The sequence below is a fragment of the Corvus kubaryi genome, unplaced genomic scaffold, assembly GCF_017639235.1.
Source record: "Corvus kubaryi isolate FWS band 111438036 unplaced genomic scaffold, C.kubaryi_AGA036_p1.0 37391, whole genome shotgun sequence".
Taxonomy (NCBI): Eukaryota; Metazoa; Chordata; class Aves; order Passeriformes; family Corvidae; genus Corvus; species Corvus kubaryi.
In genome coordinates, this window is record NW_024581130.1 from 4381161 (window position 1) to 4406832 (window position 25672).

At 40.4% G+C, this 25672-nt stretch overlaps 1 protein-coding gene and 1 long non-coding RNA gene across 5 annotated transcripts in view; one reads left to right on the forward strand and one right to left on the reverse strand.

The window, feature by feature from the left end:
* The window catches only part of GBE1 (1,4-alpha-glucan branching enzyme 1), a 166022-nt gene extending 143836 nt beyond the window's left edge, over positions 1-22186 (reverse strand). For 2 of the 3 annotated variants that reach the window (XM_042038101.1, XM_042038099.1), the window contains exon 1: positions 22023-22186. In XM_042038101.1, the coding sequence (XP_041894035.1) occupies positions 22023-22171 (149 nt within the window). In that variant the 5' untranslated portion in view covers positions 22172-22186. Of the gene's footprint in view, positions 1-210; positions 393-22022 lie in introns of those variants that run through there. The other variant, XM_042038102.1, reaches the window with a different exon arrangement.
* LOC121669333 lies at positions 55-21195 on the forward strand. Of its 2 annotated transcripts, none has more exons than XR_006017723.1 (5): positions 55-242; positions 764-9893; positions 10593-12977; positions 14798-14916; positions 21144-21195. It is a non-coding gene; the product is annotated as an uncharacterized LOC121669333 (long non-coding RNA). The 2 variants fall into 2 exon arrangements; XR_006017724.1 differs by having other exon boundaries at positions 62-242; positions 764-1023.
* Positions 22187-25672: the final 3486 nt, after the last annotated feature.

Genomic DNA, 25672 nt, shown 5'->3' on the forward strand with positions numbered 1-25672 from the left:
CCCTGCAGCGCCCCGGCCCGGGAGGCCTCGCCGAGCCCTGGCAGCGGCTCCGCCCGCGGCAGCGGCGCCTCCGCCGGAAGGGAAGCGGAGCCGCCCCGGCCGAGGGGAGGGGAGAGCAGCGCGGGGGAGGGGACACCGCCCGCCCCGGCGCCCCCAGAGGCGGGCGGGCGGGCGGGCGGCCGCTCCGCGCTCCCCTCCACGCGGCGGTACCTGCGCTGGAAGTCGGTCCGGAAGGGCGTCAGGTAAGGATCCCGCTCCAGCAGCTGCTGCAGCCTGGGCGGCTGCAGGGGCTCCGTGCTGGCGGCGGCCATGTCGCCACCGCGGGCTCCCCGTGATCCGCGCCGCCGCTAAATACAGCCGGGGAGGGGGCCGGGCGGGCGGCCGGGCGCCCCTGCCTCTCCCCGCCCACCGCCCGGGGCGCCGCCGGGGCCGCCTCCGCCGCTCCTCCCCGCCCGCGGTGCGGCGGAGTCGGGGTGCCGGTGGTTCCCGGTCTGGCCCGGCCCGGCCTCCCCTCGGCGATGGCTTCGGTCCGGCAGCCCCGGGTCGCTGCCCGCGGGGCGGGAAGGGGCCGCGGGCGGTGCGCGAGAAGCGCCGGTCTCCGAACAGCATGGGGTGACAGCAGAGGAAATAAAAACAACTGGGGGGAAAAAAAAAAAAAGCATCTGCGGGAGCCGACCCGCCCGGCAGGAGGGGGATGTCTGCGTGCCGTGGCTCGGCGGTCCCCCAGTTTGTTTTCTTAGTGGCTCTTTGATGTCTTTTTCAGCGTGTCAGCTGCCGGGTGAACTTCGCGTTCCCACACACGTAAAACCCACCGCACACCCCAGCCAACATCAACACCCCCCAAAGCAGATTTGGCATCATCATGACTGCTGGAATAAATTTCTCGACTGTTTGATAGGGTGCTGGCGTGCTCATAGACAGCTCAGCAAAACAAGACTCTGGGGACGTCCATGAGTTCTCATAAACACCGAGTCTGTACTGTAAAATGTTGCTTTATCAGACACAGAAAAATTTCCAAACGTGGTAAGATTAGTTCAACTGATCCTAGTGCAGCTCTAAATGCTGAATAGCACAGGTAGATTGCTGTGGAAGTTTTTGACCTAATATCAGCATGTCTCGTTTTTGGATAGGCCACCAAATATCCAAGGCAACTAATCACCAGGCTGACCATGCCTCTAGGCCAGCATTGAGCACTTTTATTTAAGGTCCAGCAATTTTGCTTTGTTTAGACATGTAGTGAGAAAGTTTATTTAGAGGCCTCTTTTGAATGCTTTTCAGCCACAGTTTATGAACTTTTCAGCTTCTAGATACTTTAACTCATTCCCACAACCATCTCCAAAATTGTTGTCCTCAGTTGGACTCATCCTCCCTATCTTGGCTTCCTCTGAATTTAAGTGCTGTTTCTCCTTCCTGTCTGCCAGGTGACTAACAGCACCGTGTGTGATGGACACTAACAGTTCATTTATTACTTCACCCAAAACTGGCTACAGTGAAAGTTTCCGTAATGATTTGTTTCATCAACAGTGCATGTACACTTAACTGCACTGTATTTCCTTCCTTGTAGCAGTTTCTAACTAAACAGGCAAAACCAAAGTACCTTTGTTCCTTTTTTTCCTTGTGGAGTGCAACAAGTATTCTGTCCAAAGACTGTGTAGGGCAATAATTATACTGTTAGCTAGAGCAGCTGCCCCAACAGAAGGCCCAAGGAGTTTTGGTGTGGTTATTGAAACAAGTAGCATCTATGCTGTATCAGAACTACTTGTCATATCCAGCTCTGATACATCAAGATTTCTTTTTTCCCACAGTGGCCACAATTTCTTCAGTCACTGGAGACTGAAAAACTGTTTTTAAAATTTCCCAGGCTTCTCAAAACTTTCTGCATGGCAGTGCTTTCAGTGCCTGAGTTTAACAACTCTTACCATCGTCTTTTTGCTTCTTTCCTCATATTGTGTGTGTGTGTTCTTCTGCAAATGTGTCACCCTTACTCTCACACTTAACTAGCTTGGTCAACTAAAAGGAAAAGATAAATTCCAGCTTATTATCAAGAGCCAGGAAACTGGGTTTTTTACAAAAGTTGCATGTGCTGCTGCTTTGGGGCTTCCAGGTGTTTAGTACTGGAGAGGGTACCTGCTGTTTGAAGTGGAGGTGGGAGAGCAATTCCTGCAGCCTTTGAATGCATGAGCATTGGAAACAGGAGTTCCACTCCTTAGCACTTTTTTGTTTGTTTGTTTTATTCATTGTCAGGAAGCTCAAGCAAGTTCACAGCATTGTTATTAGCTTTTAAGCATAAACACAAGAGAGACATCTATAAATGAGCAATTTGTGTAGGAATGTAGCTGAGGCTTGCACCTCCCTGGAGACAGGGACCCCTTCTAACATTCATTTTAAGCAGAAACGACATAGCATCCAGCCCCATATACAAGCAACCCTGAACTTCAGGAAGTTAAATTCTGCAGATAGCCCCTGTCTCTGTAACAGAGAAAGCCCCAATGATATATTTAACACTCTGTGAACCAGGATATGAACAAGCATACCATTTGTATCTACTCATGTTTCATTTTACAACTTGGGCATGATTTTATCTGCCTGCTTTGTCACAATTAAATCCAAGATACTAAGGCATATGCTATTTTGATCATTGATTACACCATGATCCTGGTGTCCCCACCATGAGCCGAGGTTGGCTCTCAGGACACTGCCATTTAGTCCTCTACCTGGAGGCAAAACCAGCAGCTCAGACAATGAATACTGTCCCAACAGCTGAATGTGTCTTTGTGCATTTGGCAGGGATGGATACAAAGCTGCCAGCTGCTGCTGCCAGTGCAAACAGAAAGAGGAGGACTGTTGGGAATAACTGCTCTTTTATGTAGACAGCAGTGGATCATATAAGAATGGTGTCTAAGGCATGTGTCTCACACCCAGTTACCAGTGAGGCTGGAGTGTATCAATTACTCTAAAGTCATCTTTCAAAGGTTCATGCTTAAGTTATGTATACTTTAAATTTTTGCATAGTGATGCAAGCAGTAACGGTATAATTAAAATTATAAAATCAATTTAGATTTTTTTTAATATGCAAAGTTCAAAGATAAATCTAAATTTTGAAGATAAAAATGGCTGCTCCTACCATGCAGCACCTCCATTTTGATTCACTAATATTTTGCACTTATCTTGCAAAAAAAAAAAGATGACAGAGATGATAAACCATAGGAACTAAGTTAAAAAATCCTTTTTTTGTCATTAAGGCACTGGTTCAGATTCTTCCTCATCAATAGTGTGTCTGTTCATATTTCAACCAGAATGGATCTGTGAGGTCTCTGGCCTTGACTGGCTCTTACAGCACAAATTTCAGGTTCTTCTAAACCAAGTGGCTTAGAGCAGACCTGGGTCCTGGTCCTGGCCTGGCTCTGTAAGATGCTTCCAGGCCTGTCTGAGTTGCCTTTGTGGTACAGGCTTCTGTTCTGCAGCTAATACAGAGACTGCCCAATCCCACAGTTTAACCTGAGAAGAGATGGCAGGTACCAAAGGCAGCAGGATATTTTTTAACCCTCTGTTGAGAACATGTAAGAGTTGCTGGTCTCTCAAAGTGACAAGTCACAAGGCACGTCCTTTGTATGGTTCTGTTCAATACTTAATGGCTATATCAAGACTTGTTATCATTTCAGTCTGGGCAAAACTCCTCCCAACTCCTTTTCCTGAAAGTCTTTTTACATCTAGTTATGGTTGGCCCACTTTGCTTGCTTTCATGTAGATAGATGTTTGTATTTTTTATTTCCATTGCACCTTTCCATGACTTAAAGATGAGAGGTAGTCCATGAGCAAGGACTGACAAGCTGTCACTCATGCCTATACTGGATCTCATAATGCGACCTATCAAGAAAAGGTGTTTCTGTGGACAGAGACAGCTGTTCAAAAAGATTTGTGCTTCAGTATTCCAGAAGAATGGATTCCTGAAGGATCCCCTATCCTTTAAAGAGGTGTCAGACACCTGAGCATGTTACAGTATCCATTGCAACTTCCCACTTTTGGACTGGTTTCTGCACATTCAGTACTTAACACAAAGTGGACTTCAAAATTTGTAAGAAAATTATCTTGTTTTGCCACATTGGCCAGCCATACTTCCCCATGTTATTTGTTCAAGGATCCATAAGTATTTAACTGCACAGCTGTCATCCAGACCCAGTGCAAATGCCCCCGTTAAAAAAAATAATTATCCTTTATCTCAGTAGTCTTCCCAGAGGGGTCAAGCATTGGTTGTGGAGCTGTAGCTTATTGCAGGGTGGTTGTAGTAGGTGACCTTTAAAGGTCCCTTCCATAACAAGCTTTTCTGTGATCCCATGACACTTATCCCTATCTGTGGATTTGCCAAGGTGAGACACATAGGAGAAAAGAAATGGTCAGTGTTGCACAGCTGCATGACACATCATGTCAGTGTTCCATAATTAAAACTGTACTTAAGCAAGGATTGAACTGTTTGATTACATATGAAGAACAAAGCACATATCCTTGAAAATTGCAGCAAACATTCCAAGTATACATTGATATATTTATTAATTAGTTCATAGGCTTAAGAATTTTAGGGTTGGAATTTATAAGAAAAATAGGGTATTGATACTGTCTTTTAAGGTATTGCCTTTGCCCTGTCATGGTTTCAGGAGCTTTACATAACCACACATCTTGAAAGATCAAAACAAATATACAATCTGAAACACTAAAAAGCCAGTTTCAGGGTTGTAAGATTCCAGTGAGCACAGTTGATGGGAATGCCATTTTCACTTACTATTCAGAGCAAAATAAAAACACATTCCAACAACCTGAAAGTCCTAAATAATGACTGCTTCTTGCTTTCACAATATTGCAGTGTGATTATGCTTTGGTGTCCTTATTTTGTATAACAGAATATCAAAATATGTAAATACCTTTTAAAGTTGTTTACACATTAATCAAGATACTTCAAAGTGTGATACCAATTTTAAAATATCTGCAGATGTAGAACAATATTTGTTGTGAAAATGTCTATGAGTCTTACTAAAAAATCAGGTAAGAATTTGTGAAACAGTTCACAGATACAAAATACAAATAAAACCTTCAGGAAGTTCATAATATTTTTGGATGTTGTAGGTACTCTATTGGTTGTATGCCTTCTGTATTTCTCAGAAGTAATTACTGCCAATAGTAACAACTTTCTACAACTCCCAGTACTGCTGTTTCCTGTTGTTTGCATATGTGTTTATGCATTAGGGGAAGACCATAAAACATCCTGGACTCTCTCCTTAATGCCATACCACACTACTTGGTAGCTGTCACCTCTGTCTTACCAATGTGTGTTTATGTGTAACACTTAGAAAATAAGTAGCTTGAGCTCTCTGGATAGTTACCCCAGAGGAACATTCTTGCTATTATTGCTGAGGCTTTTTTAACAATGTATTGCTATTAAACAAGCAACTTATTAACACTCACCAAATATTGTATGCTTTATATCCAATACACTTAGAACTGAGAATGAAACCCCACAGCAACAGCAGCAATTTTGCTTTCTTGCTGTTCATTGTCAGGTCTTTCCTAAAACGCCTGAGGAATTATATTACCTTGGGCGTTTCTTGGCTGCATAGTCCCATATTCCCTCCTGAAACAGTACAGGCATTTAGGTGGCCTGGCCTTTTACTCAGAAGAGAGAGTGAGGTTGCCAGATAATCGTTCAGAGGGTAACACATCTAATCCTTTGGGAGGTCAAGTGAGGTGAGAAGAAAGGAGGAGATGGATACTGCTAATGCTCTGACAGCTCTGTCAATATAAATTCATTAGTATGTATAGAACTATTTTCGTTTTCAAAAAGCAGAATAGTATCTCAGTTGTATTCATAAATTCAAGTCTATCCCGACTTCACCACAGGAAGAACAGATGAATCTGGTGCAAACTGTGTGTGAAATGCAGAACTTTTGGAAGTCCAAAATGCTTTCCACAGACAGTTTTTTAGATCTTATCAGTATTAGTTCTGGTTTACTTTTTAATGGCAGTCAGTGGCATTTGACCCAGTTGATTCTCAGGTGCAACCAGCAATGTGTTGAATGAACAGAAAGATGGGACAGGGACCAGATCCTTAGTGCTACACTCAAAATCTTTCTATAGTCAGAACAAAACACCAAATATGGAACTAAGAACTTCTTGTTAGTCCAGTGAATATTTTAACAGTATCATTTTTCAAAATGTTGGATTCATTTGGAAAAAAAAAAAAATACAAAAACAAAACCCAACACCCTTATTAATAATGCATTTATATATACATATATGCAATGCATACTTGTTATACAGAAAATGCTTTAGCACACAAAAGGGTCTGAGAGTATAATTATGTATAATTATACAACCACTGAGCAACTAAAATTACAACTGTAAGGTGTAAAGCTAAGCTCAGGTTTCTGTAGATGTTAGAGACCACAGTCTTACTTTTAAAGTAGTGGCGTTATTTATAGCTTTACATTTCATGTGTGCTTGTCAGTGTGCGTTTTACACACTCTGAGATGGTGCACAGTGATTTCTGAATGTATCCGAACATAACTGGATCCTACATAGATAACTGCACAATGACTGGAGCTATTTCATAATTACATCTTTGTCAAATTCTGATCTGAGCATTTATCAAAACATGGAAAACTAATTTCCTTACATACATAATGCATGTTTTGAGCCGTTGTTTTTCTGGAATCTGCCTAAAGACACTATGAAGAACATCTATCATGTTCAATTACCCATCTTCACATGCACGTTTCTCATCTCAGAAATGCTATACCTTTAGATCTCCAAAGTTACCTGAATTAATTGAATAATCACATAAGGTCATGTACTATAAGTCGCATTTTGATACCCTATCAGTTTAGGGACCCATAGTTTCTACTATTTCTGTCTTGGAATATCCCCAGTACAATAACTGAAGGTGTAGCCTTCACAATCCCAGTGATACAGAGCTACACTTACAGGTGTGCAATCCGTTGCCATAGGTGATTGTATTGTATGCAATACAATTTTCCATAGAAAAATTCTTATGCCTCGGTGATTCACCTTTTCCTCTTAGAACACTCAAAACTCTACATTTCTATAAATACAGAAATCTTCATCCAAGACAAATATGTACACACAGACATTTTTGTTAGTAACATCAATATTCATGGATTAGGAAGAACTAATCTGTCTTCACACAGGTTTTTTCTTGCTTAGAGATAAATCCTTTAGGTTGGATCCTTTTTCTCTTATTAGAAAGGTTTATATCATGCTTGTTTTTAAAATCAGCCATGGCATTTCTGTTAAAAGAAAAGTGGCATGACTTTCACTTTTTCCATATGTAGGCAGCTTAATAAAATTATGCAGTTAAGAAAACTAAGGGATGCGCAGCTTACAGTGTGAGTACATTTGGAAGGGATTGCTTAAACTGCGTTATCTGTGGGAAATAAAAAGAGCAAATATAATTAATAGTTATCTTAGTTACCCAGGCACCCAGCACCTCCCTCAGTATGGGTTTCTGAGGACATACAGGATTATTAGCTGCATTTCTGTTTCCTGAATATTTTATGTTGAAGTATGTAGTAATAAAACTTCATTACTACTTAGTAAAAAAATTTTCTTCATATTATTAGGTAACTTTCATTAGATGACAATTCTTTGCAATGAACAGCTAAATATTTATATTTTAATCCAAATAGCAACCTTCACTGGTAATGTATTAATTACTATCATGTATTATATGGGTAAATTTTGGTTTTCCAAGTTAATGCAGTCCCAGTTCCATTAGAATAGTTTAAGTGCTGATGGCTCTCAGTCAGTTTTCCTCAATCACCCTTCCTTTTTGATGTATCTGAGCCTTCTGCTATCTCTCAAAATTCTCTCTGGATGTTGTATTCCATTACCTAATCCTACTCAAAAAATGGTTAATATTGGTGCCCAATCTCATTTGAGCTTGAGCAGCCACTCGGTGCAGGTTTCCTCACTCTTGTACCATCAGCTCCTGCAGCAAGGCATCATCACACATCAGCAGTCCCCCTGCTCACAGCAGTTCTGAATTCTCCTGCATGAATATCCAGCTTCTTTGGTTCTTTCTGCATTATATTATCTTCTCAGGCAGCATCCAGGCTCTTCATTTTCTGCTTGTCCCGTAGTTCCTCCAGGAAGGCAGGCCATCCCCAAGTGGGGAAGTTCACCTTGGTGTCTGTAAAGGTGGGGCATAAGCAATTAATTGCACTTTTCCTTATGGCACTCTTCAGTTAGTGATCTGCTAGTTCCAGGATTGCATTCCTTCCCCAGTTTTCTTCTGTTGCTTCCATGTGTGTTTGTTCTTGGTCTGACTATTTCCTTACTGCACTATTTCCTACCACTGCATGTGTGCATGGACTACTTTTCTGCCTCTTTTCACTTTGTCATCCCCCTTTTGCCACTTTTACCAGAGAAGATTATATGAGAGTGAATGCTGACAAAAAGAAAGAGCAGATTTTACAGCATCTGAGTCATGCATTCTGATGGACTTTTTGTTTGTTTTTCTCACTTGCTAGTATTTAGTGTCCCCTAGATCACTTCTTCCCTTATACGGCTTGCTAGCTCATTCTGTACTGTTCCAGTGTCTACTGACCTTAAAACTGAATGCATTTCTGTGTCCAGGACATCCACTACAAGTCTTAAAATACACCCTGGTCATAATTCAAGGCTGGCCTGTCTCAACCACATAAACTTCCAACAGAGACTGACAGCTTTTTCTGGTCCTAATACATCTCTGCTTTCTTTTGGCTTGTGATCCATCCTCAGACGATACAATCTGTCACATTCTGGGCCTCCTTTTCAAACTCATACAGTGTTCAAACTCATACAGTGTCACAGCAGGCAGTTGCTCCTGCAGGAAGAGCTGGTTTGCAAGAATCTGCATCTCCAAGACTTAGTCCCTGCTGAATGTGCCGTTCCCTCAGCTCAGCCATTTCTTCTACAAAAAGAGAGGAGGGCAGGTATTTCTAGGGGCAGAGTGGGCATGTGTAGTAAGAGGTTGGATTTGGTTTTCTCCTTCCTTGATTCCTCTGTCAGTCTACCTGATTTTGTACTTTACAGGTAAAGCCATAACAAAAACTGTCTCTACTCAGCTGGGTCATGAGAAAGGGGCAGAGACAGAGGTCTCTGATCACACAGGACTATGATCAGAGGCTTTTAAAGCAAGTATCAGTTTCCATTCAGTGTCCACCTATCAGCAGCTTTCTCTGACTGCCTTCTGTTTTCTCCTCTTTCTCTCAGATTTTCAACAAAGTTTCCTTTGTCCCTCACAAAACCTGCCACTTACCAGCGCAAGGCTTGGCTGGAGTGAGTCATAGCCAGATCATAAATTGATGTAACTACTGTTTCTCTGCTTTCCTTGGATCGTTAGTGACCCTGAAGCACCTGGGTTGCCCAAAATTCTTTTATTTTACAGTAAATGGGATAATTGCCAGAACACAGGACTGCACACCTCTGCTACATTCATTCCAAGTCTTCTATGGTGACTGTAGGCTTTCTCGTACAAAAGTTTTTGCAGAGGCTTGGTTATTCACCAGCCCAACTAGAAGGGTTCACAGATGGGGTTTCCCATGTCTTCCCCTGACTTGTTACACTGAAAATCTTCTTTTCTACACCACGTACACATTGCTAAGAATTTACTAAGAATTTGTTAGTCCAGTAAATATTGTAACAGTATAAATTATCTGATTAATGCAGAAATGCCCCACTTTTCTGATGTTCTGGTCACCCTTCCAGTGTGCCTCTAAGTCCTGAGCTTGTCAGTCTTCCTGATGCTGACAAGAGACAGAACTTGCTTTATAAGTCATCAGCCCCTGAGGCCTTCACAAGAACAGTGATGTTCACATTGAGGGATTCCAATTCCTCAGCCTTGGGTAAATTTGCTTTTATTTTTAAACCTTTTCCTTACACCATCTGCTTCTCTCTTACCTATTTCCCAGCCAGTTTGAATATTGCACAATATCTTCACTCCAGGGCTCTCAGATTTCTACTATTCTCTGCAATTTTATTTCTCTATCACTCAACCATTTACTTTACTAAAATCAGTAGTTTCAGCAATATAAAACTGTAATTCCTTAGTGGAGAATCCAGGAGACAAGTTAGAGACAGGCTGATTTTTCAAAATCACAGTAGTTTTGCTGAAATGCACAGTCAGCAGAGCTGTATAAAACTGGAGGTCACTGCATTGTTAAGTTCAAATTTGTCATTGAGCTACTCAAGAAAAGCATCTATAAATGGAAGACATCATGAATGTTTATACGTTCAAAGGCCTGTTTTACAGCCTGTCTGCAATTCAGTAGTTTGTCAATATAGAACATGAAAAACTTAAGCCCAATATCTCTTCCAATTTATTCTGCTTTTGTAGAATTTACCAAATTTATGTTAAAATCCCAACAGATGTTACAACAAAAATTTATATCCATGGCTTTTGGGGCCATGAGCAAATCAGCTCATTGTGCAATAGTCTTACATTAGCCAACTGTTGATAAATATGCTGTAGAAATACTTAAGTATTCAAAATGCTATGTCCTGCTAAAAAATAACAAATATTTTTATGTCTTCTTTTATTCCAGCTCTTTTTCCTCAAAGAATTTGAAATATGAATAATTGTGGTGGGATAAATGAGAACTCGTGGACCTGTAGGGAATCTGAGTCTCTGGAACCCATCTGCCATTTGCTTTGTGCCATCACAGAATCTCGTAACACAATGTTCCAGGCAAAATTGCCATTACAGATTTATGTTATTATACGTTGTTATATATCTTATTATAGATATAGAATACATTGTTATATATATTATATGATTGTTATATACATTATTATATTTATAAATTGTTATAGATATATATTTTTGCCTTAATACCAACCTTCTATAAATTTAACTTTTTTTAATCAGTGATACAGTTCACTGTCTGTGGTCAGTCAAGCTGATCGTAGTCAAGGAGTAGCCATAATAGTACTCTCTAGTAGGAATAGTACACTATAAATTAGGAATCTTTTCAGAAGCCTTTCATGTCTTACCCTCATTAAGCTTAGTCTCATAAACCAGACTAAGTCCTCTCCTGAATTTTTTCTGGTTGTAATTATCTGGTTCTTTTACTGTTTATGGCTAAGGAATCAATTTATGCAAATAAAGAGATTTCTTTATTCATAAGATAATTGTCCACACTGTTAGAATTATTTGTTCTATCTCCTCCTTCCACTGTTTCAGCTGCACACAGTTAAAATAACGAATTACTCTTAAAATTCACGAATTATCTGTTGCTTCTTGACCTAAGCACTCCTTCAGCTGTGTCCTCAGCAGCTCCTGTGTTGTCATCTGATTCAACACATGCACAAGGAACACTTACAAAGGGAGCTGAGTCATTCTCTAAATCTGGACCTTCGTCCTCTGAACACAAAACCTTCCTCTGCAGGCCCTAAGGGCAAGTATTAACTGTGTCATGTTGCATAGGATGTTTTAGCTTCTCTGACTTTAAATTACTTCTGTGTCTAACTGAAAAGCACATAATTTAGCTGCATCCACCAAAATTTTCTTTGTGTCATTTGTGTTACATAGTGCCAAATACTCATTTATCTTCTTACTTCTGTGTGCTTTTATTTGTCATTTCAAAACAGACTCACATCTTCACTGGACTGGTTTTTATACATATGTGTAATTTCTGTGAATTTTGACTACTTTGCTGTCATTCAGGAACCCTTGAGTCGCAAGGAACGTAACCTTCTGTACAATCAAATTGTTATTCCAATCATACCATTAAAAGACACTCACTGTGAATGTCAATCTGACTTAAGTCATCCGATATACCTAACATTTAAAAGGGCTGACAAATGAGGACATGTATTAGGCACACTAAAAGTGAGGATAAAGCAAGACCAACTGTTCATTTCTTATTATTTTCTTAGCACTATAAAATATCATACACATTCTTTGCATTTTTCAATGGATGGACTTGTTCTCAGTCTTATCTCTGTGCTTGCCAAAAATGTGTGTTCTGGTAGGTTGAAACCACTCTAGCACTACTACAAGTGATTAATACTAGGATTTTTTTCAGGTTTATGTCCAAGTTGCTGGGTTACTTGCAATTCTGAACAAGATTTACATGAAGACTTGTTAAGAGCTCTGTATCTGAGTTGTATTACATTGCTTGAAATAAAGCTTTTAAGCCGACTTCTCCAGTATAATTGTTTTCGTGGTTTAGGAGTTTTCATGCTAGCTCTGTTTTTATAAATACTGCCTTTATTAAATTTGTAAGATCCCAAAGTAATACTTTTTGGTTTAGGTTTATTTTCTTGACTTATGTGCTTGCATGTGTATCTTCTCCCTCTTTCTTTTCTAGTTCTTTTTTGACTTAACATTGATTTTTTTCCCCATTATTTTACAGTAAGTCGTGTGGCATTGACATCCCTAAGGAATTTAAAGTTACATGGAAGAAAATTGAGTAGCATATCAATGGATGAGATAGGCATGATGGTTTCTCCACAATGTCATTGCATGTTGATGAAGGGACAGGACTGTGAAATATGAGATGCAAGTGTCATCAAAATATTACTCTGGTTTTGCAAGGAGCCGCACAAGGAGCCATTCCTTTTCTGCAAAAGGAAGGCTTGAGTATTCATAACTGTAAAAACAAACACCAACACTGCCTGCAACAGAAAAATAAGTGCCATATGTTTCCTGGTTTTCTAATTTCCTTTCTATGCCATGAAGTATAGATATTCCTATTAATGTAAAAAAAAGGCAATCACCTCTTGTCTCTGTTTTTCTTAAATCTAGAAATGTTTTGCAAATTTAACATGAAACAGTCAAATGTCTTGTCCTGTTTTTTCATTTTTTAGAATAAACTGAAGTATTTCAGCTTTTGGTGTCCGTCCTGCTTGTTCACATGATTTCATTTTTATATCAGGGTACTGTTTTTCATAAACATCAAGACCTTTTCCAGTACTGAGGAACTGAGGTGGGTTCTGTTGTATTTCTGTACTAAATTAAATTAATTTTATAACCTATTCAATACTCAGAAACAAGCCTTTTTCTGAGTTTAAATTGGGTACATTGTGACTTTAAGGTTAATATATTTTACATAGTGCTTTGAGTGCAAGTTTGCATATTAACTGAAGGAGGTTTGATTAGTTTTATTCTTTTTCTTCTTTTCAAAAAATTATTTTGCATTGTGTATTATCTCTATTAGTAAAAAGTACAAAATCTTCTCTGATAACTTTCCATTATGTTAGAGAAGATTCAACAAAGCCTTTAATTTCTTTTGTCTTACATTGTGAACCAGGATAGTTAAGGGAAAAAAAATCTTTCAAGACCGAATCAAGAATCTGCTTGTAAATACAATACTGTCATTCATCATTAGAGATAACACACAGGGGTTATAGCTGTGTGAGCTATTTAAAAATCAAAAGCAGCACACTCAGAGTGTGGCCATGTTTGGAGGAGCAGTACATAAAAGTTACCCCTCAAGAACATATCGTTCTGAAGGGTAACCAAATATAACTATTTCATGTGGTGCCACATAATTGAGATGACTTGGAATTCCCCCTCTTGTAACACTTTTGATCTGTCTCTTTAAGTTTGACAGGGTAAGGTTAAATCTCCTTCTCCTATAACGAGTTGGGAAATACTTCTGGTGCTAAGAATAGCTCATTAAAGGTGGATGGAAAGTCTCCTTTTCTAATGTACATAATAATTACCATAACACTCAGTGAATGTGTCTTTGCTGGCAGAATGACATACCTTGCTGCTGTATCAATGAAAACCGAGTTTCTTGTTGGTTAAAACTGTCACTTGCCTGGAATAACTAGGTCAAATGAAGTAAAAACATGGAAAATGGAGAAAGATTATTTTTTAAACATACATTTCTATTCTAAACAAGTCAGCATCTATTTCTTTTTAGAGAAAATTTGAATAGAGCACAGGACTTCTGAGTCAGTAAGCTCAGATGAGACAATCCACGGCTCTTCTCCACCTTATATTCCGGGTGCTGAATTACTGACTTTACAACAATGCCACTCATGGCAGAAAACACGAGTAGTAAAACGTAGCAATGTGCTTGAACTTTAGAACTTGAGGTGAGTGGTGCCAGGGACATCTGTAGCCTGGAGGCAGGGCCAAAACATTCCTTTGCTCCTACAGTATACGTGGAAAACTCTTGGTAAGGAGGAAAGGCTGGAGAATATGTACATCAGATCTGAATGGACACCACCAGATCTGAACGTACATCACCAGATCTGTGTCTCTTTGGTTCCACAGAACTGCCCTTGCCATTTCCCATATTCCCTGTCCCAGCACACGGAGAGTCCCTGTGTAATCACAGTTTAAGATGTGGCTACAATGCCATCTTTTCCCAATATACCTCCAGGAGTGCAGTGGATGGTGAGTAAAAATATCACAGAGTGGGTCAGGTTGGAAGGGACCACAGTGGGTCATCTGGTCCACCCTCCCTGCTCAAGCAGGATCATCCTAGAGCACATGGCACAGGACTGCATCTAGATATTTCTGGTATGTCCAGAGGGAGATCCACAACCTCTCTGGGCAACCTGTTCCAGTGCACGGTCACTGTAAAGTTCTTCCTTATATCCAGGTGGAACTTCCTTGTGCACCATTTTCTGCCCTTTGCCTCTTGTGCTATTCCTTAGTACCACCAAAAAAGCCTGGCTCCATCCTCTTGGCACCTCCAAATATATCCTAAAAAAACTAGTAGCGTATGCAGCCTTGTTTGATTTTCCTTTCAGCTGTTGAAATAAGATCCCGATTTTCTCTATGTGTATGTAGATGGATGTCCAGAGTTTGTGAAGTGCCAAATGTGTCACTTGTGGGGTAACTGTCAGAGAGGCAAGGCAAACAAGGAGCTGCTGAGCACTGGGTAGTGACAGTGCTTGCCTAAAATCCAGGTAAGGATTCACTGTTCCTAATAAGATGGGCAATCCATCTGTAGAATTTTTTCTATAGAACAGGCATCTCCATCATGACTGTCATCATCACAAAGCAACAAAGTATAGAAGAAATATTTCAGTGCACATTCAAAGCATGTGGTACTAGAGGAAACCTTACAAAATAAAATTTGCTGTATCTTATTGGAGCTTGGCCAATTTTTTAGCATAAACCTAACCAGAAGTAGTACATGATTATTTAAGTACTTAACTGTGTCCGCTCTGGTATTGAAGGGAAATACAGAGCATTATTCTTTTAGAAACTTTTTCCCCAGTTGTTTAAAGTCTTTTCTGTGAATTTAAAATCTAATCTGTGCATTATTTTTGATCTGTAGGTAATCCACAGATAATCATAGAGTAATAGAATGGCCTGGGTTGGAAGGGACCATGATAATCTCGGACTAGAATTCATATCTGGAAAATTTAGTGCCTTTGTCTTGTTTCAACTGAACTTGTATGATATTCCTGCTACCTGTGGATACCTAGCACACTGCCACTGCTAGACATTTTGACCTGCCTACTCAAATGCCATTTTGAGTGATTTTTCTGTAAGGCTATGATTATCAAAACCCACAAGGAGCATTAACTTACTGAGCATGTTCTTTTACCAATTTGACAAAATATTCCCAGAAATGTTTCTAAGCATTCACTGTCTGGCAGACAGCAGTGCCTTTATATCCATTGGCACTGTCTCCCATGGGATCAGAGCAGTTGCTGGACCTTGCCTTTGTCTAATCTCTTCAGTGCAGTCTTTCTGAGTGACAGGGCTCTGCCCATGTATGACTGTAGCAGAGCTCCCCTGAGACGCCCTCTTTGAACCTGAGAAGCCTACGGCATCCCATATTCTTTATTTCTGAATATAAATCTCCTTCTCATAAGTGTACCCCTTTAATGTCTGGCTTACAGTACATTTGATTTTTCCTATTTTGAGTGTCCTACAGCTAGCAGGTTTTGATGAGGCCCAAAGAGGCACCTTCCTGTTTCTAACCTTACTAACACAGGAAGCTGAAGGATGATTTGCCTTGTGTGACAGTTCTCCTGGGTTCTACACCACTGTGCAGTGACTTGCAATCTCCCCAAGAAAGTGTTTTACAGAAGAAAGCAAAATGTTTCTCCTTCTGTAGCTTGGTGGAAAGTTTATCCACTCCAGTACATGCAGGAAGCCATCCTGCCAACAGCATGCCAAGCAGTGTTGCCAAGAGCCACGGGTGCCCCTGGGTGTTTATCACTGCTGCTCTGGAGGTGCAGCCACCTGGCTGGGTTTGCCCCAAGTTTGGATTGTAAAACTTAAAATTGGAAAGCAAGGCTGTAAATGGATAAAGGCAAAGTAAGTCATTCCTCAGTTAACAATTCCACCACTTCTTTTTTCATAACTCTTGATGTATTTTTGGAGATACTGCCAATCACAGTCTGAGTCCCTGCTTCCTTGATAAATTTCAAGCAAATTCACCATGAAAATATTAAGCAGCTGAAGTGAGATATGTGTAACATTCCTGAAGCAGTTATTTCCCCAAGTTCCAGTCAAGTCAGAGGCACTTACCCTGCTGGTTAGCTTTCACTCAGCATAAAGAAGGATTAAACTCCTTTATTAGTTGTTAGAGAAACCTAAGTTTATTATAACTACTGCATCAACCAAACATGATTGTTTGTAACAGGATGATTCTTAGTAGTATTACACATGGCAAAAAGAAAATTTTTTGGAGGACCTGGTTCTTTAGGCCCCCCAGGCAGCCATCTTACGTTCCTGCCTTCTCAAAGAAACATCTGTGGGAGAAGGGGGGCCAGTCTGAACCCTCAGAAGAGTTCTCAGAGCACAGCTCACAGATAAGCCAGTTTACTGTAATTCATTTCCTAATCTACTTCATACTGCTCTACAACATTATTCATTCTGCTCACCCTTAGGACTTTTTTTTTTTTTAGCCTGCCATGCCAAAAGGCGAGGTACAGACCTTATTTAATCCTGAAGAGCAGGGATGTTAATTGGGTTGAAAATGGTAATGATGCATCTAATTCTGTCTTATCTACACTGCTCGTCCTGCTCTCAGGACACCTGAGTGCACTTGCATCCCAGGACAGAGGCTTGAACACGTATTTTTCTGCGTTACACCCAGCTCCTCCCTTGACCCATTATCAGTGGCACATTACCCACCGACTCAAATATGAATCCCATACTATTTCCTCTCATTCTGTTTCTGAGTAAGAGCAGGTACATGCTTGAGACATTTTTGATGTATATTGCCTCAGTTAAAGCATAATTACCTCCATGAAAAGGAAGCGGATTAACCAGCTGCACCTTAGCTGAAACCTCTGTCACCTTTACATTTCTGACTTTTATTTGGTTCTTCAGCTATTTCAATTACCAGTCAAGGAGAGGTTTAAGTCCACAGCATAATAATACTTGCAATTACTAGTAAATAGCATTTCACAGCATTAACTAGTCTGTCCTTACTGCATCCATTTCAGGCAGGCAAATAAATGCTATTATCCTCATTTTACAAACACATTGATTAAGTGACTTACCTAAAGGCCACACATCAATTTCAATGTCAGTGCCAAGATTAGCAGAGAGGAACTTCTGCATTGCAGACACAGAACAAAGTGATTGGTATTATCAAGCCCACCCCCTTCAGAAACAAACAATCATTCCTCAGCTGTGTGGTCAAGTAGCATTTACTCTCCTCACATCCCCCTATATGTTTTGTCCACCTGCTAAACTGCTCCTTGATGATGGCTCAAAATGGTTCCCAAGTATGTCTCTAACATGGGAAGATTTCTATCTGCCTCCTGCTTTTAGCACAAGGGTTGGAAAGCGCTGCCTGGAGAACCTGTGAAACTCCCACGGTGGTGGCTGAGCCTGTGGAGGCAGAAGGTGAGGGCAGGGAAAGGGGCAAGGGGCTCATGCTGCTCTCCGAAGGGCAGTGTGAAGATGAGTAATGAAAAGAGGAAGCAGCAAGGGCAAGATTAGGCAGAAATTAGGATGATCTTTTACAATCTCATTTTAAGAGCTTTTTTTGCCTCTCCAAACAAGCAAATTTTCAGTTTTAAGGCTGTGTAAAACAGGTATAATTCTCTTTTCTATTGCTGCTGTAGTTGCTGTATGGAAGTTGTGGTCATTGTATTGTTAACACTGAAAGCTGAGTCTTCAGCTCTTAAACACAGTAGCATCTCTAGTCCTCAGTCTGCTGCGCTATTGGGTAAATTGCTCTATTTTAAATCCCCTTCTTTTGAATTTGGAAGGAGTTTTGGATTTGATGTCTCTAGACAGACAGACAGATTGTGTCTGTTCAACACCTAACTGATGAGTATAGACTTTATTGTATGCATGAAGGTATAATAAGTAATATCACAACGGGCAAAAATCTGTTAAACATTAATAAGTTCCTAAAGGTAAAAATCTGTTCTGCTTACAGGCAGTTATTTCTAAGGAAAAATATATGGTGGCTATATTTGTTTCCCCTCCAGAACAAGTCTTCCTACCTGGAAAAAACAAACAAACCAGAGAAACTCAGGACAGCATTTTTAACAGCTAATTAAGGCTGTCTGTGTGTAAGGGTGGCAACCTTTTGTTCTGATTTAGGTACAGGTCACAAGATCTTCTTGTCTCCACTTCTAAATGTGACAAACAATCAAAATAACCATAAATCTTTTGAACCACAGTAGTTTAGTTCTTCAGCAGATTCACAAAGCTGCCATTAGAGCCCACAGTGTCATCTAGCAACACCCGAATTTGACCTAGTCATTGAAGCTGATCCTGTGCCAATGTCTGAAAGCAGATACATTAAAAAATTGTTGAGCATTTATGATAGATACTGGTATTTCAGAGCAGACTCCCAGGCGATGAATTATATCCTTAATAAGCAGACATGACAAAGTCAAATTTAGAAGTAGAATTTGAAATGGTTGCCAAGTTTTTAACTGAAGGTCATTTATTCCTTTTATTTTTTTTTTAAACCATGTGCATGTAAACATAAGAAATGTGTGAACTTACCTTCAAAATACCTCAAATATTAACCATATGAATTATACATTTGCCTTTTACTGACTTTTAGAAGATTATTTCTTGCATAAAACTAACATCATTCAATTTATTGCTTGTGAGTCACCTGTAGATTGCAGTATCAGAATTATTCAATAGGTTTATGCCTGTCAGAATGTTGTATTAGCTCCATTATTCACTAACAGTAAAAAAAAAAAAAACATCTTTTTAAATGAATGCTTAAGCATGGGTATTTTCTTGTCACTTCATTGGCTTGTCTTCTGTGCAATTCTAGTCCTTACTCTTCCACCTCAGAATTTTTAAGGTGTCATATACAGAAGTGATAAGTTTAGCTGCATCAAATTGTCACAGAGGGTTAATCTTGCATAGGGAAAAAGCAAAACATGGCTGGATGGCCAAAGATGTGATTATGTGTTCTGAAGCCTGATAAATATTGTATCATGCCACAATTTAAGATGCTCAAGGGCTTCACAACCTTAATTGCATTTTAATCATGGCAACTCTGTTCAATTATGTACTTCGGCTTCTTCGAAAATAAAGCACTTCAGTCTTTGAAAAGATGTTATGGTACATCTCACCTGCAGGGCTGCTGCCCTATTTTCTTCAGGGGTGGTTCTGGGAGCTGAGAAATGCAAACCAAAGGCTTCTGCACTGGGAGGAAAACAATGTAACTGAAAACAGAATCAAGGCTAAAACAAGAGGAAATAATATGGCAGACAATAAAATAATGGAAGAGAGTGTTTTCTTGAAAATGGTGCATTCTCTTTAGCTTGAATGTTCTGCAGATCCAGTAGCACCTAGTGCTTCCTGAGATGCATTACACTGCACAGTGGGAACCTCATTTAAGGTTGATCCTTAGCTAATACCACAAACATCACTGTTGAAAAGAAGTTTTTCTTATAGTTCTTTCTGTTTTGTAATTTATTTTACTGAGTGTCTCATAAATTCTGTTCTACCTCCTTGCTAAAAGGAATTAATGATTGTGACTAGGCACTTCAATTTCAGTCTATTAAAGCACTTAGAGGCATGCTTATGTCTTCTGAAACTTTTAACACTCTCATTGCCTTTGGTGCAACTTCTCACGCTATTTACAGTCCCAGGCACGCTTTAGTGTTTCACTGGATTACGACTTCAGCCATTTTTCCTTTCTTTGCATTTATTTATGTGGCATGGTTTTTTAAATCTCCACTGGGTGGATGATACTTCAGCATTTTATCATGGATTTTGGCTCAGTTTTCTTACTCAAATGTTCACAGATAACTTGTGTCTTTCATTCACTTCCAGAAATCCACTCATGATTTTAATATATACCTCAAGTCAGAGATAAAATGAAATTAAATCTTCAGCTGTGCTTTGAAAAGAAGTTAAAAAATACCTAGTGAACATAAAAGTCTAGGGCAGAAAGCCTTATTTTCACTTTAAGGAGCCCCTACAAACAAAAGTACTGTGTTTGTCCAGAAGCACAACTTCTGCAGGAATTGTTAGTGGAATTCTCTGTGGTTTTCTTGTGCAAGAAGTCAGGCCTAGCTGATCAAAACACTCTCTTGTGGCCTTAAAAGTCTCTGATGAATTTTGAAGCATCAGATCAATGATATGTTATCTTTGTTGCAAAAGAACAATCCTTTGTGATCATTACTGCTGTGCTAGCTGATCATTTTAAATTAACATAACACAAAACAATTTCACAAAATCAATTCATATTCTTCTCTCCAGACTTCTAATTTTAAATATGAGAAAAGTGGAGTCAAAAAATGGGTATTTGCAGGAATAAGGTGCCTTACATCTCCCAGCCAACAACTCTGTTGTGGCTTGAACATGCCTGGGCTTCAGGACACCCTTTCACACTAAAGCCACTCTTTCTCTCCCCTCCTCATGCAGACAGGGGTGAGAAAATATACCTAAAGGTTCATGGGTTGGGATAAGGACAGGGAGAGATCACAAATTGGTTACTGTCGTGGGCAAAACAGACTCAACTTGGGGAAGTTGATTTGATTTACTGCCAATCAAATCAGAATAGGATAATGAGAAATAAATGATAAATCTTAAAAATATGTTCCCTCCACCCTTCCCTTGTTTCCAGGCTCACCTTCACTCCCAACTCTCTCGACCTCCTCCCCTCCAGCAGTGCAGGGGGACAAGGAATGGAGTCTGAAATCTGTTTATCACATCTCTGCCACTCCTTTTTCCTCAGGAGGAAGGAATCCTCACACTCTCCCTGTTCCCAGCATGGGGTTCCTCCCATGGAAGACAGTTCTTCACAGTCCTCCATAATCTTCTCCAAAGGGAGTCCTTCCCATGGGCTGCACAAACTCTTCCAGTGTGGATCCTGCCCATGGGCTACAATCCTTCAGGAACATACTGCCCCAACATGGGGCCCCTGTGGGGGTCACAAGTCCTGCCAGGAAACCTGCTCCAGCATGGGCTCCTTTCTCCACAGGCTCACAGGTCCCTGCCAGGACCCTGCTCCAGTACAGACTTCCCATGAAGTCACAGCTTCCTCCAGGCATCCTCCTGTTCTAGACTCCCTGGACTGCAGGTGGATCTCTGCTCCCCTGTGCCCTCCACGTGCTGCAGGGGCACAGCTGCCTCACCACGGTCTCACCAGGGGCTGCAGGGGAATCTCATCCCCTGGTGCCTGCAGCACCTCCTGCCCCTCCTTCTGCACTCACCTGGGTGTCTGCAGAGCTGTTCCTCTCACACATTCTCACTCCCCTCTCTGGCTGTCACCACACATTTTTCCCCCTTCTTAAATGTGTTATCCCCAAGGCACAACCACTGTCACTGGTGGGCTGAGCCTTGACCAGTGGCAGGTCCATCCTGGAGCCACCTGGCACTGGCTCTGTCACACATGGGGGAAGTTTCCAGCCGCTTCTCATAGCAGCCACCCCTGTAGCCCTCCCTGCTATCAGAATCTGGCCAACCCAATACACCCTCCATTATCTCATGGTGCTTTCCAAATAAATGATTTCATGTAACTCACAACTTCTGAAGGGATTTGAAGGTTATTGTGTTCCATTCATTTCCAAGTAGATTGGATACTAAAAATAAAAAGTAATGACTCAGAGCTTACCTTTCCTGAATCTGGAGCTGAAATTGTAAATATTTAATGAGGGAAACTTTTTCCCCAAGTTTTGTTCTTCTTTGTCCTTCTCTGTAATAAAAAGCAAAATTAATTTCTGAGCACATCACTGTCCAGGTACCACACTCATGGATAATCATGTTCCCATAGTATAGATGCACAATCCCCATCCTGCAAAAACCTGTGAGGATGAAAATAGCCCTGATAAAAAAAGTGAGAAAATAATTGAAGAGATACTGTTCGCTGTGGAAAAAAATCACCCAGATATACAATCTTTCCTTTCATGCAATGCAATGGCTAAATGGGCTGAAAAAAGCCTGTTACCATATACTTTATTGCCTTTATATCACTGGAACATTTACAAACAAAATATACATATATGTATTATGCAGATTACAGTAGATATTTTTAAAAATACCTATAACATATATATAACATTACCATTCACGTACTTGGGAGCAGAGAGCACAGTGCAGCATTTGTCCTTTAGCCTGCTTCTCAAACAAGGAAAAAGGCAAAGGCATAAAGCTGGCAGTCCTTGTGCTTTCCTTGCAAGGTCTGAATAGCTGAATATAATTTGTTTCTAATTCTCATTGTTAAAAGACATTTGCCTAGAAGAAAAACCTATTAGGAGGAAACAGATGATTCTTTGTGCAAAACCAAGTGAACAAAAGAATCTTTTTACCAGGATCCATCATCCCAAGGAGACGCTACAGTTCCTTTGGAAAATCTCTCTCAAAATAGCACAATATCTTCGGCTCAAGGTAAGAGATAAATAAGGGTGTGCCAGCAGGGAGAAGTGTGAATAGGGAGTACAAGGGAGCAAGTACGAATAAAATTGCCAAGCTGGATATTTCAGCTCCCTCTCCAATCATCTTCCCACACTGTCAGATCCACACAGGCCTCGGCTAAGATCCTTGGTCTCTGAATGATTTCAAAGACTCTTTTTTTTTTTTTTTTTTGCTTTAAGAGGGGAAAATAAATTTTTTAGAAAGTAGCTGGCATAGAAACAGCAAGTCTCCACAAATCTTTATTGATCCTAGCAGCTCCCTGCCAAAAGCAAGTGCACAAGCCATAGGCACTGCAAGTCCAAAGGGGTTTTAAAAACAACTGACACGTAGGAAATAGCAAGGGTGTTCTCTGGGCCTCAAGTCTCCAGGAGGAGATAACATCAGATGGGTTGGGGATAATCTCCATCAGACAGCCCCTGGGGCTCAGACTGCCTGTCCTGCTTCCTACCCAGCCTTCCCATAGCAGCACAGCCACGGAGCCTTGGCAGGGAAAGTGTGCTCAGACAGCTCACCAAGTGCACGCAGCTCCGGAGAGGAGGGTGCCCATCGTGTGTGAATCCAGCCTGCAGATCTCAGCAGAATCATGCAAACCAAACTGTGCCCTGAAAATCCTCTGCTCACACATAAACTGACTTTTCCTTGTGCTCCATCGCTACTGTAAGATGTTATCATTGTCCTTTTGCTGTGCCAAGTACAGGAAAGTTTTTCCTGCTAGTAGCATGAGGAGAGAGATTCCTGTCTTTCAAGAAGCAGCTAACAGAATAGGTCACTAGTAAAAGACACAGCAAAGTGCACAAATGTGTGTACACAGCCACCGTGGGACACAGTGAAGCTGTCTGACTGCTGAAGGCATCCTGAAGATCAGCATGGTGCAAAACTCACTTTGGAATCTGGTGTGATAACCAGAGCTAGCTAATGTTCAGCTCCTGAAGCTGAACTGCCAGAGTAATCTGCTTTAAAGATATCTTAAGAACATCTGCACTCACCTGCAGTTCACATATCTTAGATGTATGTTATGGATAATGCCATGGTTGTTCTTCAGATTTTTATTTTTTTCCCCTCAAGTATACTGCAACTGGAATTGTGATGATTCTCTCTGGTTCAGATCTGTTCTAAAAAGTAAATTTGCATCTAGGATTAGATTTTAGTTTAAATTCTACAACAGATATAAAAAACAACCCATGAAGTTCACAAAGACATTTGGATTTCCTTAAAAGTCGCAAATGATTGAATATTTCAGATTATTTCTAGTTCAAATGTAGGGGTATTTCCTAGAAAATTCTTCTACCTGAAAAAATGCAATTTCTCAATAACTTGGACTGCAAGCTTTCCTTACCTTTTGCTTTCCAAATTTTGTCAAGATGAAACAAACATGAATAAACTCTTCATAAAAAGATAAAATGTAATTTTTTTTTCTGACAAATACATTTGCACCATGAGACTCAGGATGCTTTGGGAAGACTGAGGGATGAAAGCTCTAATGTTTAATTAACTGGCTGTTTTACCAAGGCATGGTAAGAAAACAAGATATTTACACGCTTTACTTTTTTAGCATGTATTTCTCTGCATTTCAAGGAGGGCAAGAGGAAGCTTGGAGAGTGTTAGAGGGACCCAAGAGGAACAAGCTTAATGGAACACTTATAGCTTCATTTTACCCATCAAATGATGCCAGCCTAGGTTATGTCTGTTGGATCTGTATTCCTTGGCTAGGAATCTAACATTTAATTTCTTTAATATCTCCCAAGACAGAGTAATGATGTTACCAAACCCTTCCAAACCTTGTGAGCTACTCACAACAATATTATTAGTGTTATTACTTTTACTCTTCCTTACAAAAAATGGGTGATTTGGGAGTCCAGGCACAAAAGTCAAAGTGTCAGAGATACTCAGGGGTGCTGCTGTTTCCTTCCGCAGGCTTAACAGCCACTGCTTGAGCTGAAGAGAAGACTGGTTTTTGTATTCCCAGATGGAAAATTTTCAGTGGTGCTAATTAAATAGTGTGCATGGTTCCAGGTTACAGCAAGTCACATATCACTCACAGTCTATTGTAGATTGTTTTTGTTGTTTAGCTGTTTGAAAATCTGTGTGTCTAAGACAGATGCAACACTTTTTGGGAGATTCTTGTGTAGCACCAGCCATACTTACAACTTCAGTAAGTAATACTGTGCCTCATTACATCCATGTGCAAAATCAGAGGATAAGGATGAAATTATTTTACAAAATTGTACAGCAGAACAGGGAAAGAACCCAATCCTACCCTTCTCCCTCCCAGCAGCCTCCACTTACCCTGTCTCCTGGACCAGCTTGAGGACAAGCTGGGTGACTACAGGCTTGCTGAAGTGCATTTGTTTCTATTGTCTTGTCAGGAATTTAATTTCACAGCATCACATGCTACCAACACAAGCGTGTCATTGCAATTTAACATGCATTTTGTTGGCATGTTCTATATCTCATTAAAGTCTCATCTCCTTAGCCAATACCATATGCTACTCATCTGTAGCAGAGCTCTTAAATGTAATGAAAAAGGTGTAATTGCCATCCAGAAATGAACTGTCGACCAGCAACCTACAGATATCCCAATTCCATAACACCGGTGAAAGAAACAATATTGCAAGAGCAATCCTTTATAAACCTCTAACATCATTGTCTTACAGGAAAAAAGTATTGGTCTTAGAGATGCTTCAGTCATTCCAGTGCTGTTACAGGATTTTCAGGCCACCAGACAATGCTGTGTCAACTTATAGGGCAAAGATCAATTTCTAACTTTGTTTTTTTCAGCTGAGAAGAAACTTATGCCATGCTGAACATCTCTGTTTTCAAAAATGCTAATTAAAGTTAAAATAATCTGAA